This window comes from Harpia harpyja, chromosome 9 (genome assembly GCF_026419915.1).
Source record: "Harpia harpyja isolate bHarHar1 chromosome 9, bHarHar1 primary haplotype, whole genome shotgun sequence".
NCBI classification, from domain to species: Eukaryota; Metazoa; Chordata; class Aves; order Accipitriformes; family Accipitridae; genus Harpia; species Harpia harpyja.
Window position 1 is genome coordinate 30516619 of NC_068948.1, and position 17201 is coordinate 30533819.

Below are 17201 nucleotides of genomic sequence, written 5' to 3' on the forward strand. Positions count from 1 at the left end.
AAGAGTCATCATCTATCTTCATCTCTGCGACCACCAGACGACCACCATAAAGAGGCACTGCACAAGCGCAGTTGAGAGGAGACTATGGAAATGACCTCTCGGAGCTAATTTTAATATGAAGCGGGGATAGGTCATGCATATGTATAGGCGTATTGTGAATATGTAACACTTGACTGTATAAACTTGAGACAAACGGCCGAGTCGGGCGCGCACGACTTTGGTGGGACTACCCCCCGTGCTGCCCAGCGCTGAATGAACATACCTACTTTACAATCTCACTGATTGTGGAGTCTGTTTTCCGCACGTCACCCCGCCCCAGCGAAGACTTCGCGCCGCAGCAGCACGGCGCAGCCCGGGAGCCGGCCCGGGCAGAGGGAGGCCCGCACCCCTGCACGGGCTGGGCTGGGCCGAACCGAACCAGGCCGGGCCGCCCCAGGCGCCCGACGAGCTCCAGCGACCCCGCCCCTCCGCCACACACTGACATCTCACCAGTCCCAACCCCCTCGCCTGATGCAATCCATTTCCCGCCTCGCTTTCAGCCGCAGGCCAATCACGGGCTAGTCGGGGCGCTCCGTCATGCCACCCTGGCCAATGAGGAAGAGCCACGACCGTAGAAATCCGGGCGGGGCGGCCGAAGCGCAGACGGCCGGGAGTCGTGGCGTCGGGCAGCGCGTCGCCTCCTGCTCCTCCCGCGCTGGCCATGGCAGCGCTGCCCGGTGCCACAGTCCCCCGGCTGCTCCTCATCCCTAGCAAGGCAGCCGAGCCCCCCGGCCCCGCGGCCGGCCGCCATATTTCCGTTGTCCTGCCGGTAGGAGCCGCCCCCAGCTCCCCGGACCTGGAGGCCCCGCAGCCGGCCCGCAAGCGGCAGCGGCTCACTCATCTGAGCCCGGAGGAGAAAGCGCTGCGCAGGTGAGGGGGCCCCGCCGCGGGGGTAGGGGGCTCGCCACGGCGGGTCGGGGGGGGGTGTCTGGCCGTCCTGACGGCCGCCTTGCCCCGCAGGAAGCTGAAGAACCGCGTGGCGGCCCAGAGCGCCCGGGACAGGAAGAAGGCGCGGATGACGGAGCTGGAGCAGCAGGTGGTGGAGCTGGAGGAGGAGGTATGGGGCTGGGGGGCCGGCGGAGCGGGGGGTGGCCGCGGCCGGCGCTGCGGCCTCCTGCCTGACGGCTTTCTGCAGAACCAGAAGCTGTTGCTGGAAAACCGGCTCCTGCGGGAGAAGACGTGTAGCCTTGCTCTGGAGAACCAGGAGCTCCGCTGCCGCCTGGGCTTAGATGCTCTGAAGACGGAGGAGGAGAGCGAGTCCGAGGTGAGCCTTCTGCCGCGCTGGTGGTGTGTCTTCATCTCTTTCTGGGCAGAACCTGCAGAGAGCTGCCGTGCCCCCAGAGGTGCCTGTGTGGCAGCGGGTGGGGAGGGGTAAGCCCGGCGCTGAGAGCTCTCGGGCTGAAACTGCCGTGCTGTGAAGAGGGATAATTCATGTGCCAGGAATGCTATTGTCCTCCAAATGGAGGCTTTCCCACAGATCAAACAGATGCCAAGTCTGAACTGGGTGCCACTGGTAGTGTGGGAGATAGTGGGCTGACTACTTCCAGGCTGTTTTAAGATTATTTCATCTGCCTTTCTACATTATGTTCTAGAAGTGAGGTAGTAAGTGTTACAGTCATGTGTGCCTGTCTCAAAAGAGCAGGGAGATATAGCGGAGGGGGTCAGGCTCTCATTTAAGTGGTGAACAAAATAAGTCTGCAGATGTATGGAAGCTTGAGCCAACTTCAGAAGTGGTCTTACTTTCAGGTTCCTACTGCACAAGCAAGTGGAGAATGTAATGTTGGAAGCCTTTGCAGGAAGAGCATGACTTTCATGATTATGTACTGTGCTGTCTGCCAGAACTTTTGTGGTGACTGACTGGATTTTTCTCCTTGGCACAGGCTGTGAAGGAATCGCAGGTGGATGAGATTAGATTGGTGACCGGGTCCGCTGAGTCCGCAGCACTCAGACTACGTGTTCCTCTGCAGCAGGTGCAGGCCCAGCAGTCACCACTTCTGATAACTTCCACATGGATTCTGATGGCAGTGACTCTTCAGACTCAGAGGTGAGCATCCACTCCTATCCAAAACACCCACGAAATTCAGAACCACTGTGGATTGGAGATGAGTGTTGTAACTTATTGCTGTAAAGTCACTTGATGATTTTCTGTAGCTGGCTTGTTTTCCAAGTCTTTTGTCGCGGTCGAGACAGACAAAATGACAAGACAACAAAACTTTATAAAAGCAAGCTAGTGCAAAAAGCCTTTATTGCTCTCTTTCTCTGTTCATTTATACTCTCTTTCCCCTTAGCTTCCCCAGATGTGTCTCTTTCTTATTGGTTCAAAGTTGTTATGCTGTCTTATCATTGGTTAACATTTGCACAGTTCATCACAACTCAGCTCTTCTGCCAAAAGGACACGTACGCCTTGTCTTGCGGTTAACACTTCCTCAAAACTTGTTTATCTTGCAGTTCTTCTTGTTCCTGTTTGTTCTCTCAAGGGTAGACTGGAATCTTTTCAAGGTCAAAGTCGTCCTGTCCAGGGGCCTCAGTCCAGCTGAGGTCCCCCACAGTCTTTGAATGCCATACCTGTTGCTTAAAACAGCTGTGTTAAGCTGTATCCAGTGAGAACAGTCATTCATGCAACTTGAACAAGTCCAGCTCCCATAAAATCTTGGAGGATATTGCCTGAAACAATCTCTTGGCTCTTACAGCAGAAGTGTACAAATGCCAAAAGCATACTGTGCTATTACTGTTGTTGAAAACAAACTTGATCATTTTGCTGATGTGCTGGCACTTAGCAAAGCTGTTGGAACTTAACGCCTGTCCCTTATGAATGACTTCCAGAAATGTAAGGACAGGCATCTTTCACCTTTAAAAAAGAAAATCAAACTACAAAACAACAAAAAAACCCAAAACAAACACCCCGTCTTTGGTCATGGGTAGGTCTGCCTAAGTCTGGTTCTGGTACTTGCTCTATGGAGCCAGCAGGTAGTGTGGTGTTTGTACCTGATGGGTCTGAGATCTTGTGGAGTTTCTAATAGAGGCTGTGAATATCAAATGCATGTAGAATTCTATGGGGATTGTCAATACCCTTACAAAAAAGTTAATGGACAAAGAATTTCTGAGAGATAAGTAATTGCCTTAACTGTCTGTTTGGATGGTGGTGTTCTTGGTAAAACTCCTAGTTCTATGATCAAGTTAGCATACTTTAACTTCCACATGAGGGTTAACAGATGCCACAGCTGATGTTTTGCTGTAACAGTAGTAGGCTCTCTTTCTAAAACAGTATTTCATTCTGCAGTCTGATCTCCTCTTGGGCTTTTTGGACAGTCTGGACCCAGAGATGTTTTTCAGATATGCTGATTCAGAGTCGACATGCCTGGAAAAGCTGGAGGAAGAGATCTGTGGAGAAACAAATTCCATACCAGCCTCCCCCTCTCCCTCTTTGGGGTCCCCATCAGCTAAGCTGGAGGCCATTAATGAACTGATAAGGTTTGATCATGTATACACAAAGCCCCTAATACTGGAGATTCCTGTTAAAATGGGCAACCAAACCAATATGCTAGTGAAAATTGAAGAAGTATCTCTCTCTCCATCTGAAGATAAAGCTGTCCCTAAGGTCCCAGTATCTGTGAAAGAGGAACCTGTAGACAGCTTCATGCCTGAACTGGGCATCTCTCATCTGCTTTCCTCTCATCATAGCCTTCCAGCCTCAAGCTATCTGTTGGATGCCTGTAGTGACTCTGGATATGAAGGATCCCTGTCGCCCTTCAGTGACATGTCCTCTCCACTTGACACTGACCATGCTTGGGAGGATAGCTTTGCCAATGAACTCTTTCCCCAACTGATCAGTGTCTAACTCAATAGTGTTAACTCCCCTTGGATAACTATCCTGGCAGGATAACAGGATATGCCCCTTTGGGGTGGTGGTGGGGGAAATCAAGTGTATTCAGAAAAGTGTTGCTTATTTCTACCCATGCTAATAGATGGAGTGATGGCCAATGCATTTCTCCTGCTATGGAAAAAGCCTAGGGTGTCCTGTCCTGCCCTGCCCTCCCCCCATCCCCACCAGTGGTGGCTTATGAGGGAGGAAAGCTTGTTTCTCAATAACTTGCCAATTCCACATGAACCTGAAAATGTTCATTTTGTTTTACATTTAAAATAATTTTGACACCAAAAACTGCAGTGGGACATTCATGTATAGGCAACTGGGTTAAAAACTAAATAGTCTGTACATCTTGCAGATCTACTATGTAAATGCTTGTTTTCCATTTGCTATGTAGAGTTGCTTTTTCCATTTAATATTTAACTGTATTGGTGCAATTAAAGTGCAATGCAGCTCACTGACCCTTTTTTGCCTTGGATCTCAGTGGGGCGGGGAGAGTATTTGGGCCTTGCAGAATTTGAAGCTATAGAAATTTTAAGAGATTAGGTCACTTAGTGTCTTGTCCTTACACTACCATAATGCACCAATCCAGCAGCACTTCTATGCTGTATGTAGCTGGATGCTCTAGCAGCTTCTTTCTGGGAGCACTTAATGTTGCAAACTCTTCAAGGTAGGCGGGTTTGTATGATGGCCAGAGCTGTTAGAGCAAAATCTACAGTCTGAATAGGGAATGCAGGTGGCAGTAGCTTGATGTCTGAATAAAATTCCTGTAATATCTTCCTGTTGGCCAGTACTGCCATTCAAAATGCTTAGTCTGAGTGAGGGAGGGTGCGTTTCAAGTGGCATGTCTAGTGTTTGTGAAGCTGTGTGAGACATACATGGGGTGAAAAAGGTGCAGGTCCTATGTTACCACTGGAATTCCTGAAGCATAAAATTAACTGCAGGAGCTAATTTCAAATACCACGGTAGGACTTTTTTTTTTTTGTCCTCACACATTTTGTTTCAATGTCACAGTACTAAAAACACTTGAATTGGAGTGAGAAGAAACTGAAATTTTATACTGAAAGTGTGAGAGCTGTTCCAGGTGTTCGCACAACTGTTCTTTGTTTCAGTGCTATTTCATGTCTTGCATTAAATTTGACAAAAATAATGTGAGGCAGGGGAGGGAAGGAAATGGATGGGACAGGAGGGTATTGGTCACTAACATTCAAGGTGACAGGACTGCTTTGGATTACAAACTTGAGTAACCTAGCTTGTTGTAATAAAGCATTATATCTGAATACTGGATAGTAAAAACTACAGCTGTGCAATATAGCAGAAACTTAAATTAAAAAAAGTAAGTAGTCTGAGAATAAGTTGCTTTACTTTCAAGCTGGAAAATAGGGATGGCTGCAAGAGATCTCTTGGTACCTAATATATGTTGCTGTGAGTCCAAAAAGCAAATGGACAGGTGAGGATTTGATCCATAGTTTTGCATTACTTTTGTCAGTATTATTGGAACTTCATATGAAACTGAAAAAGTTCAAGTACAGCAGAAATAATGTAAGGAAGAGGTTTCATTTCTTTAAAACTCAGCTCTACATTTTCTAGCTTGGAAGTCGAAGACACAGTTTACAGGAATAAGTATGTAGTAGTTGAAAGTAGCACCTGTAAAACAATTGGTATTTCACATAGTTTCCTCAGGGCTATAGGAAGGTTGAGACTAGCATACCAATGATGTGCAGCCCATCCCACCGCTCATGCTTATTTTTGTTTCTTCAGGAGCTGATCCTAACTGTAGATGAAATGGAATTTTTGGTGATGTGTGCTATCTCCCTTAGGATATCTCAGGTTATCAAGGATGCTTCTCAGTCCAGTTTTATTTGTGTGATGTTTAGGATTAGAATTGCATTTTCTGTGCACCTAGACAAGCTACTGTGACTAAAGCAAGCACTTTTTAAGCATGACAACTGATAACCAAGCATTTTAATAGCTACTGAAAGTAAGGCCTTTACCAAAAGAAATGAAAATCGACTAATGAAATCAAGTATATAAAGTTAATAGTTTTGCTGCCTGAACATCTTTTTAAAATCTTTCTTCCCTTGTTAAGGTATGTGGGACGAGTGTGAACAGAGGTAAGAGGGCTTGCCATATATTATGCACTGATTTAAATACAGTTTCTGCTATTTAAAAACACTGTAAGGGCAAGTCTTTCTGTTGTTTTGGGTTAGTTGTGTTTTAGCTTAACTAATGCAGCAATAAATGGTGGTACAGCAAAAAAGCTTCACTGAGCATTCAAGAACCTGCCTGGAAAACCTGAACATCCATCTGTGCCTGTTCCTTCCACCCCAACCCCACCCCCCAGTTTCTGTGTGGGCTGTCTTCACCAAAGAATGTCTTTCCAGCCTTCATGTTTAAAGGTGTAGAAATCCTGCCATTTCCTTCAGAAATTTGAGGGGGAAAAGAAGTCCAAAATCAAAGGAAGTGAAGAGTAGCTTAAAGCTCACAGACTGTAACACCTGATACCTGCACAACTGCAGGGGTTTTTTTATTTTCCCACCAATGCTTAAGGCAGTTCTTTTTTTCATGCTAGCTCAGGTTAAGACAGCAACATTAACTGACAGGATGAGGAAGAGTGGAGGTGAAGAGTTAATGTGAACTCTTCTGGCAAACTGCTTAAGAGATAAACTACTTACACTGGTTGCAACAGATTTCTTGGGGGAAGCATGACCTTTGTTTTCAATGAATAAGGAAGAAGTTTACAATTCTTACATTCAGCTTTTGGTGTACCATTACGAAGGCACTGCCCAGTATCATATACACATTTCATAATAACTAAATCCAAGGACTCAACAAGAGTAATTCAGCTCAAACCAAGACCAAAGTAGGGCAATCTTTACCAAATTAGAGGGGCACAGAAAAACATAGCTGCCTTAAAAAAAAAAAACAAACCCAAACAACTGGAAAAGCTGTCTAGGCAGGAAATGGCTGGAGGCAACTCTCCAAGCTGTTGTGTTTTTCTTGAAGACAAAAGTTGGTGGAAAAACTGAAGGACCTGTTCCATGTCTGACACATTGAAGTCGAACAGCTGTACATGAATGGTACACTGAGAGAAATAAGAATACATGCAAGACATGGCAATCCTAAACCAAAATCCTGTACCAATTATCAGCCTTGCCTGTGCTTAAGCCTTAAGGGAGATAACCACCAGAAAATTCAACATTGCAAAGGATTGCTTCAGACAGCATTCAGAATAAAAAGAATATATATATATACCTCTACTGCATATTACTTTCCTTTGTTCTTAAGCCAGCCAAACTACAGTTCTCAGCTGCTACGCAAGCTTCTGCTCCAGTAATTATTCTGAGCCAGTGGTATAAGAAAGATCAGTGCTCACAAGGTTGAGGTTTTAAATTGCTTTGATTCATTATAGTTAGTGGTGGTCTGAACCAGCATCAAGTGAAGTACAGTTTGATAGCTGTACATGTAAGCTTTTTGGGTCTCCTTTAAACTGAATTCAACTTAGCCTGCCCGAGAGCAGCCAAGTGCTCTGAAGTAAAGGCTGCTCCTGCAGCAGCAGAGAAAGCAGAGGTAGCATAGATCCCCTTTTCTCCACCATAATCGCAGCAGCTGCCAACTGTCACTGAAGTAGAGCCCTGCAATCCTCAGAATCATCCTAGTGCTACCACAGATAGAACGAGGCAAGAGGCTAAGAGTGGATGCGTGAGTGATACGGAGCAGAAAGCTACCATCTTCTGCTTGAGGAGTAACTTCACTGCAGCACGTCCTGCTGCTGCCCCAGCAGGCAGGAAAAGCCCTTCTTATGTCCTGTGGCCTGAAACACCTCGATGCAGGGACTGAAGCACTTCACCGGTGCTGCTCTATCTCTGTCGCTCTCTTCTCTCCTGCAACAGGCTGCTCTGAAAGGCTGGAAGACCTGTCATTTTGCCACCCTTCTGCCTTCCTCCAAAGCTGCCTGCCTGACCTGGCTTTTCTACCCAAGCAGCTAATATCAGTGCCTGTAGCCACCACCCAGCCCCGTCTGTCTCTGGAGGGCTAGACCTGTGCTGTTCAGCCACTGCAGCACTGCTCGAGAACACGGCCTGGATGAATTGTGAAGGTGATGCAAGATGAAGTGAAACAGGTAATCCTCAACCCTGCCTGTGGCAAATCACTTCCCTGCTCCACTTACCGAGTAACATCCCAGGTGTGATTTACCAATTAAAACACTGGCAACATCGCCCTGCCGTGACCCCGGGCAGCACTGCAGCCTGGCCGGGCACCGGCAGCTGCTGCCTGTCTTTGCCTGACCTCACAGCTGAGCACTTTCTGTGCCTCCACGAGCAGCAAACTCCTCACGTCTAAAAAATTCAAGAAAAAATCTGTTACGATCACATTTCCATCATATTTGGAAATGGACTCTGGTTAATAGGTTCACACCCAAACCTTGTTAAGCACAGCAGACAAAAGTGTTCAATGAAGTAGTATTTACATTGGTTTGCTTCCCTTTTTCAACTTTACAGCTACCGATACTTTCTGGCATGCTGCCAGTAAGTCAGGATAAAGCATTACGTTCCAAGAGAAGCTGCTAGTATTTATCAAGATCTCTTCCACTAAAAGCACACAACTAGCTCTTGTCAGGCATCAGGAAGCCTAATAGCATTCAGAATTTCTATTAGCCCTTATATATTTTACTAGAATCAAGTCCACTTAGGTGCTACCAAGGCAGGATAAGGTTGGTTTTTTTTTTAATATATATATTTATATAGTACATCAACATCTACAGATTAAAGTGTGAGCATTTAAACTGTCAGCAGAGGATCTTTATCTGACATCTTCCTGTAAATGAGAGATGTCAAGTTAAACTAAACCCCGGCAAAGCTGGGGCAGCAAAGTGAAGAGAAACACATGCATAAAGCAGCAGATTTCACCTTTGCAGTATGCTTCCTTAAGATGACTGCTTTCTGATTGCTCTAAATTCTGTTTTGGAGTCCTACTTGTCTCACAACAAGCATGGATCCAGACCCAGTGGTTCACACATACGTTACACCTGCATTTGATTAAATAAATCCTCTGTCACAAAAGCCACACATCTGCTCTAGTTAACTGATACAAGGCACAGGCTCTGGGACAATTACAAGTCCAGTTCCAAGTCCATGCCAAAATAAATTCTGTCCCTCTCCACAGGGTTGGCTCTGTAACTGAGATACTCCTCCCATCTCTACAATCTCCCAGCCACATCCCCAAGGACACTCTCAGCCAGCCAAGACAGCCTTACACAGTTCTAAATGGGCTGGGTTTTACACTGTTCTTTTCCTCTCTCTGACTCTGCATTGGAGAAGTATTTAAGTCTTGTCTAAATCCACAGTACAATTTAAGCGAGTCAATGTTTGACTCGGGCTAGAAACCTCGGGGCGGGGGGGGGAGGTATTACTATTTTTGAATATAAATCTGAAGTGCTATTTTTCCCTCATTTTGAAAGCAAAGGTAATACTGGTCTAGCACACCCATCCTTATCCTTCAGCTGCTTGAAAAACATCAGAAGATGTTAAACAAAAGAGCAAAGTGTTACATTCCAATAAAATAATTATTAAAATTTGAATTTGTTTTAAAACTGTCCTCAAAATTTCTTGCTTTTATACAGAACTAAGCAAGCTATGCATTCTTAATTTTAGTCTGAAGTAAAAGGAAAGATCTGCAAACACAAGCTATAGCAACACCTTTTGGTACTCCTTCACTTTGTTAGAGGCCTTTGGGTCGTGACAGATATACAGCAAGTCTTCCTTTCTGGCAGCTTCAGGTTTATTCTACCCTGCCGTTGTACCACCCCGTCCTGCTGAACACCATGGAAGCAAGAAGTGACATACGCTTGGGACTATGTAGTTAAACTAAAAATCTCCTTAGGCCAGAAGAGTATTTTACCCTCCACTTGAAGGACTGGACTTAGGCTCTCAAGGTTTTCACTTTTATTAGGAAGGAAACAGAGTCATCTAAAAAATTTTTTAGAAAATTTATTGAAAACTGACATACAAAGGGTGATTTGGTCCCAAGAGAAGACAGACCAGAATCAGATCTTCCATATTTCAAAATAAAGTTCTTCCTAATACTGCATCACATTTGCCATCCCGCTTGTGAACAGCGTTAATAGAAGTCTTTTAAGGAAGCCAACAACAAATGAAACTTACAACTACAGAAGTGTGAAAACACCCAGTAGCTTATTCTCTCTCACCCTCTCCAAATGATCGTTATAGCAAGAATCTTGCTCAGTCCTCCTAGATACTAGATTCCTGCTCTACCCCACTCTTCTCCTCCCCCATCAATTTAAGCGATTCAACCCTGTTCTCTCCTATCACAAGGGCAGAAATGAATTATGAAAAAAATTAAAATAAATGTTTTCTACCAAAGCAAATTTCTTGGACCCATTTGTTTCCCATCTCATGGTCTCTGTCAATAGTCTACCACTATATTCTCATTTCAGATGGCAGAATAACAGGGGTCTGTGATACTATATTAGCATCAAACGATTAAGAGGAAATACACCTCTGAAAGTCAACCTTTGGTACAAACATAACAGGAAAAAAATGTATGCTTAAAAGCCATCTACAAAAATTTCTTCCTCTGCAAATTTGATATGCAATTTGTCATTTTTAAGAGGAAAAAAACCTGCATCTAGATTTGATGTATTTAGGCTTCCCAGTTTTCTACATCTGTTGCAGTTTTACTGCTGCTGAGATGGTTTCATCAAATTTTTGAAATTTCTATCCTTTCTTTTCAGTTTATGTAGGATTCAGAGCTATCAGCTAAAACAGTTCCAACCTTGAACTTTCACTATAATTCTGCAAGCTTAGAAACAGGTAATTATTTAGAGCACCACATTTTCCACTCGCAGTGACTACAGCCTTCTCCAAACTGCATTGCTTTGCTTTATACTCAAGCAATGTAGCATGTCAAAGGCTGTAGATTTTAAGGACGTTCAGCAGCTTAATAATACATGAGAAATTTTACACAGTACATGCAAGAGATTTATAGCAGACCCTGAAATTAAACATTAGACATAATAGCAAGATAAAGCTGCAAAAGTTCTCCAATTTAATAGAAGTTCCAGAATGGTAAAGTTATACACCGGTCTCCAGAGTAATACCCATTCAAACATTGGAATGTTTTTAGTGAAGCTCTGAAATGTTTTAGCAAGAGACAGCAAATTTCACACAACCTTCGACAAGAGCAGCAAGATAGACAGGATTTAACAAATAGGAGCATCTTTGAACAAAGCTTCTGCTGTCAGCCAAAAGAAAAGAAAGGATGACTGCAAAAAGAGAAACTTGACTTTAAACTATTGACTATGGATAATTCAACAGTAAAAAATACAATCACAAAGATTATCAAGTAGCTGTGCAAAGGAAGAGTAGATTTTTCTTATGCAAACAGCTGCATTACTGTGTACTTGCTTCTTTATGTTAGCATGATGTCAAAAACAGACTGGGATGCTAAGACTCTGAACAGAACCTATTACTTGGAAAGGAATTTCTTATGAAAAGCCTCAATTCAGGTATCTCTGAGAAAGCTCAAGGTCCTAAGAACAAAAGATAAGATTCTCTGCCTTGTTTAAGGGTTTTAAGCATAATGGAACTATTGTGCATTGAGGAAAGGTACAAGCAATAACTCCCTAAGCAGGGTACAAAATTCTTTTGGCATACATCTGTATAAACTATGTGACGTTACGTTAATGGCACATGTTCTGGCTTAAATTTTAAATCTAGATTCCGTCAGGAAGACGACAAACATCTTTACTTCACCACCAATAACAGTCTCAAAGTCTGGGACTTCGTTACAGATGATAATCAGCATTTGACCCTCTTTATGCCAGAAGGCAGCTCCCTGTTATCTGATTTACTTATCATATTTATCAAAATTAAAGGATGCCATTTATTTAATCAAAAGTTACTGTCTTAAATGGACTTTCCCACTTGATGCATACAAAGAATCACAGCACAATGTAAAATGTGAATCTATTGGCTGAGAACCACTTTTCTGCAGACTTTGCATCATTTGGGGAGGGGGGCAGCAAAAACCCACAAACACAATTTAGAAGCCAATGAACCAAACATGACTAAAGTTAGTAGATACCTTGCAAGTTAGTAGCTCATTTTACCTTCTACAAAGCACGAAGCTTATGCTCAACTATAACATTCCTTCCCTACCATACTGCAGAACGTATAATTTCTACATTTGAGTTTACATCAAGTACAAACCAGCCACAGATGAAAGAGTATGAAAAGCTCTATTTCCACAGGGATTGGTTTTCTATCTGCGACTAGACTCAAAAGTATTTCTTCCTTTCCATACCTTTTTGTTATTCAAATTAAACTAAGTGACCAAGCATAGTATGTGCACCAAAGTCTTAATGGCTCAGTAAGTGAAAGTTGTGGCTTAAGCCACAGTTACATTCAATATTTGGATTTTATACTTTACCAAGGACAATTAAGAGGATATTTCACCATTAAGCAAGATGGAAAGGTACTTCCTTGTTCCAAAGGCCTCTGGATTACCTTCTCAATAAACCCAAGAATATTTAATAGACCGGAATACAGAAATCTTGGGTTTTTTTCAGTTTCCTTAAGTTGTGTCCGGCCAATCCATGTTCTTATGATTGTTAGTAGGAAAAACAAAAACAAAGAATAAAACTTCAGATTCACGTATCAAACCAGAAAGAAAGAGGGAATCAAAAAACAGCAACAAAAAACATCAGAAGCTCACCACTTCCAGTCTAAAATCTGGCATCTACAACTCCATTTCTTCTTCTGCACACCCAGAGATTCCCGAACTAGCATACGGATCTGGAGACATGGCAGTCTGTTGTGATTCAGGGAATGTTTCAGTCTGTGAGTCAAAGGCAGCTCTTGGTGTTGACTGCTTGGCTTGACACCCTTCTGCACTCTGCTGCTTGAAGTTCTTAACAGAAGCAGACTTCAGTTTATCTGTGAGAAATTCAGGAAGAGGTTTCCAAAGCACCAGCTCCATAGAAGGACGGCTCCTAGAAGGGATGGAGTCTCAGTTAAATTAAATTCTCCAATCACAACTATTAAGTGCAGAAGACCAGTGAGTATCTTCAGCCTTTGTGCCAGCCTGGAACTATATTCTGGAATCCATATACCTTCCCTGCCCACCCCCCCCATTAAATTTCCTCTTCCTTAACTAGTTCCATTACTTCTAGTTCTAACCCTGTATTTTATTTCTTTTCTTTTGCACCAAACTTGATGACCACTGTCGGTCATGTTTCAGGACCTCCTTCTTTTGGAAACACACATACATAAAAATCAAGATATAATGGTTTATTCAACAAATTTCACTCCGTACAAATGAGGAGTATGAAACAGACAGCTTGATGACCACTGTAGTTACTTCTCTTTTACATTAGTATAGTTTTTCCTATTTCTGACCAGATGAATGGTCTGTTATACAACATTGGCTGCATCATGCAATAATTAAGGACACCTCCACAAACATGAGACTAAGTCTCTCTTTTTATTTGCATGCATTAGCTACATAGCACCATGATTTCCTCAAGAACTTACATAGATTCTATTATTTTCTTTGTCAGGCCTTCACCAAAATCCCTCTTCATCCCTTTTTTAAGGGTATCTGACAGGATAAGAGTGGGCAGATTGCTAACATTTCCATCAGCATGAACTTCCTCATCTTCATCAATTATCCTAGGAATGGAGGGGGAAGAGGGAGATAAACACTATTGAGCATACTGTTAACAGGCACATCCACCGCAGACTACAGTTATGTCTGCGTGCACTGCATTGTACAGTGTAGATATCTGACCTAGGCTGAGTACCAGAAGCAGTGTGGCCATGTTAACACGAGTCTCTCTTGGGCCAATATACCCTAAGAATGACTGTTACCATTGAAGCCACTTGAGCAGCTATGCCACTTCTGGTACCTGAGCTAGCTTTCTTATCCCTGCATCGTCCAGCAGTGCACAATGCAGACAGACATACACCAAGAGAAAATAAATAAATTCACTTCAGGGGAAACTGATTCAGTCACATTACAAGAGTGAGTCTCAGTTACGCAGTATCTTCACCTGCTCAATTCCCCATATCTTAACTTTGAGAATTATTGAAAAGCAACTGAATACAGTTCTTAAGCTTTAACAAGGTTGCACCAATTTCTCAGAGATTAAAATGGCGCAAAAAGTTGAAACATTTAGAACAAACTGGAGGTTATCTCCTTTGGTTTTGGTAAACCTTTTAAAGAAAATTTAGCAGAGTAGCTGGGAAAGATGGGGAACAATCCTTTGAGAGGTCCAAAGCAGACTTTTTAATGCAGATATAGCCAGATAATAAAGACATATATCACTACTCTGATTTACCCATGAAAAAAATAAAATAATCTAACAGTACCTTGCTTCCCTTCACGCATCATCTATGGAGTAATCATCTAAAAAAAAATCTTGTTTTATAAGTTATAAAACTTTTGGCTTTTCTAACAGCTGTCTGCAGTGGTCATTTGGGGTATTTCAGAATACTAGCTCAACTGCAATCAACTGATATATACACGTGACATTCCCAGAAATCTTTCAAAGGCAAGAATGCACAGTACATTTATTAAATGATTGCAACAGACTGCCCATAGCCACCCCATTACCTCAATATCAAGCTATCTGGTATTTAACAGCAAGATGAACCTTAGTCTTATTGCATATATGCAGAGAGATCTCTCTGGTTCATGCTATTCTCTACAATGACAAATTCACATCTATCTTGAGCACTTAGAAGTATTAATCATAGAACAAGCTGCAGTTGGTTGAAAAAAGTTGAGCTCGTCTGACCAGGCAACATCGGTTAAAATTTGAGCTCTGGATACTCACAAAAGAGCATAAAACCCCATTAGGGTATACTGATGCTGCATAATGATTCTGAAAAGGTGGTTATTTATTCAGCATCTTTTGCTCTAGCACCCTCAATTTCAGATCACAGTATCAGCCCCAAGACTCATAGGACCATAGGCAGCCTAAAAAGAAATCGCTTAAACAGGAGATTCATCTCAGACTTACAGTAGTGTTATGACATCACTAAGTGCTAGATTTACCCCCTAATGCCCACCAAAAAAAGGGAAAGCTCAGCAAAGCCAGTCTACTCAATCCCTGCATTTACCTGTCCTCAATTTCCTGAAGCTTCCTGCGAGCAACCTCGTATTGCTGTTCCCCCATTGTCTGATCCATTTCTTCACAGGGAATTTCTAACATGGCAGTTTCAGGACAGCTGCCACCATACTGACTGGCTACCTCCCCAGCTGCCTGCTGACCTGCACAGAGAATCCATTCTTCAGTGTTGGGATTCAAAGGGCAATTTTTGGCTCCTGTCAGTCTCTTCTTCCGCACAGGACAACTAGGAAATAAAATAAGTTTACATTTGTCAAAAGAGAAATGTGGCATTCTACAGGAAAAAATGTTATAGAGAGCTATGTGCATTTCAACAGATTGACACACTATGGAAACACAACCTCCACAAAGAAAATAAATCCACATTGCTCTTATTAAAATGTGGGTACCCATGCAAGAAAATCAGTGCTACAAAATTAATTAGGTAACTGAAATGGATTTGGGCTCATGTGCAATTCAAGGGAAGAGTTCCAAATGGAAACAATGATAGAAGTTCCCTTCCTGTGTATGTTGTAGGTGAGTTGTGCTCAAATCTTTACAGAAAACAAAAAGCAAATGAAGATTTTTCAGGCTATAAAAGACAAATTTAATTTACCCTTCCGCCTCTTCTTCTAGCTTATGCTTCTTTCCACAGCGAACAGAGACACTGCAAAAGAAAAACAAATGGCTATTTAGCTTCGACTTATATCTTCCAGTGACACTGAGATTTTCAAACACTATTCTCCTCCCTTTTAAAAATTCACTTCAGCTAAGAGTAACAGTCACAGTATCTCACGAGCTGTGAAGGGAATGGAAGTTTTGGACAACAAATGACCACTTTGTTCTAAAAAAGTCAAAGGCGGCCGTAATTACTCAGTTCTCTGAGCAGAATTCCATGGTAATTTCTCCTCCTTCACGTTATTTATTTTTTCCATGAAGGGCAAGACCAATTTTTGCTAAAATTCAAATGCATCAAGAAGCAACACGTGATCCAACTTCAGTCTCTTAACACATTGCCTCACAGTGACATACTCAAATTAAATACGACCAAACAACATTTTATGGAATAATGTAAGTTTTCTGTGCTCACACATGAAAAGTTAAAAAAAAAAAAAGTAAAAAAAGTACATGAGCTTAAAAGCATGTCAAGATGTTGGTAAACTTCATCACATTTCTTTCCTTTTTGAAGGCTCCTTCATCCCCCACCAACAAACTTCAAGGCCGTAAGATGAGCACAGTACAATCCTGACACTGTACAAGCGAAACACCACTAGAAGAAAACAAATTATAACCCGCCTTGAAAAGAAAAGTTATTTTGCACTGCCAGTGCAGCCAAGAAATGCGTTCCCTCCCGGTTCTGGCAGTACCTGGTTTTGCACTTACTGGCTGTGACCCTGTGGCAGGTGCAGGCCTTGCGGGTGGGTTGCACTCGTGAAGGAGCCCACCGGGGCGACCGTCAAGCCCTCATTGTAACTTCCAAGCGCAGCCAGGGAGGCAACGTCGAAGCTGCTTTGCAGATACAGGCTGGAGGAACCGCCGCCATCGGCACCATCGCTTCCGTTCCCTGCCATTACCATCACGGGGGGCTGGAAACGGTCGCGGCCCACGGCTCCGGGCTGCGGGTCGTCCCGCGCGAGGGCCAGCGGGCCGTGTCGGTCAGGGGCGGCGGCCGGAGCCTGGGGGAACTCAACGGCAGGACCCGCAAGAATGCCCTGACAGGATCTGCCCAGCGCTGCCATTTCCTGCTGCCGGGGAGAAAGAGGACATCAACGCCGCCCCTCCCCACCACCGAGCGGGGCGGCCCCCTCAGGGGGGGGCCGGGGTCGGCTCCCTCCGCGCTACGAGACGCCCCGGGACCCCGGCCCGAGGCCGCCCTCCCGCTGCTGGCGCCGGCCTGGCCCGAGGCGCTCCCTCCGGAGACCCGCGCTGAACGGCACTAGCGACCCCCACGGGTGACCCGGTCAAGCGGCACCGCCGGCCGCCCCGGGCACCACCGGGGCCCGGCCCAGCCCGCCCAGCCCTGGCGCAACAGCGGGAAAACGTCTGCCCGCCCTCTCTCGCCCACCCGCGCCGCGGAGCGCTTACCGCCGGGCCGGGCCGGGCCGGGCCCGGAGCTGGACGACACCGCCAAAGCCCAGATCCTTTCCAGGCCTTTCGCCGCACTTG

The 17201-nt window shown here is 44.1% G+C and overlaps 2 protein-coding genes across 6 annotated transcripts; one reads left to right on the plus strand and one right to left on the minus strand.

Moving 5' to 3' along the window:
- The first annotated feature begins 618 nt into the window (after window positions 1–618).
- On the plus strand, window positions 619–4365 carry XBP1 (X-box binding protein 1). Its single transcript, XM_052798191.1, is given in 6 exon segments — window positions 619–909; window positions 1000–1096; window positions 1175–1303; window positions 1920–1973; window positions 1976–2083; window positions 3320–4365. Coding segments are annotated over 6 exon segments (1155 nt in total). The 5' UTR covers window positions 619–700; the 3' UTR covers window positions 3878–4365.
- Window positions 4126–17133, minus strand: CCDC117 (coiled-coil domain containing 117). 5 transcript variants are annotated; one of them, XM_052798195.1, is made up of 6 exons: window positions 16419–16959; window positions 15652–15702; window positions 15049–15282; window positions 13459–13596; window positions 12641–12917; window positions 4126–8244 (listed from the first exon to the last, which is right to left on the minus strand). In XM_052798195.1, the coding sequence occupies exons 1-5, from the start codon at window positions 16772–16774 to the stop codon at window positions 12665–12667; spliced, it is 1032 nt and encodes a 343-aa protein (XP_052654155.1). In that variant the 5' UTR covers window positions 16775–16959; the 3' UTR covers window positions 4126–8244; window positions 12641–12664. The 5 variants fall into 5 exon arrangements, with proteins under 5 accessions (XP_052654155.1, XP_052654152.1, XP_052654153.1 ...); XM_052798192.1 differs by lacking the exon at window positions 4126–8244 and adding an exon at window positions 17121–17133 and having other exon boundaries at window positions 9835–12917; window positions 16419–16780; XM_052798193.1 differs by lacking the exon at window positions 4126–8244 and adding an exon at window positions 17121–17132 and having other exon boundaries at window positions 9835–12917; window positions 16419–16777.
- Between the last annotated feature and the right edge of the window lie 68 nt (window positions 17134–17201).

Bases quoted from the DNA above. Each gene is read 5' to 3' on its own strand.
- CCDC117 (XM_052798195.1), bottom strand. From the start codon at position 16,774: ATGGCAGCGCTGGGCAGATCCTGTCAGGGCATTCTTGCGGGTCCTGCC. The intron at 15,703-16,418 runs GTAAGTGCAAAA...TTTCTTTTGCAG, and splicing joins CTGCCACAGGGTCACAGCCA to TGTCTCTGTTCGCTGTGGAA. The intron at 13,597-15,048 runs GTAAATGCAGGG...CTCCATTCCTAG, and splicing joins CTTCAGGAAATTGAGGACAG to GATAATTGATGAAGATGAGG.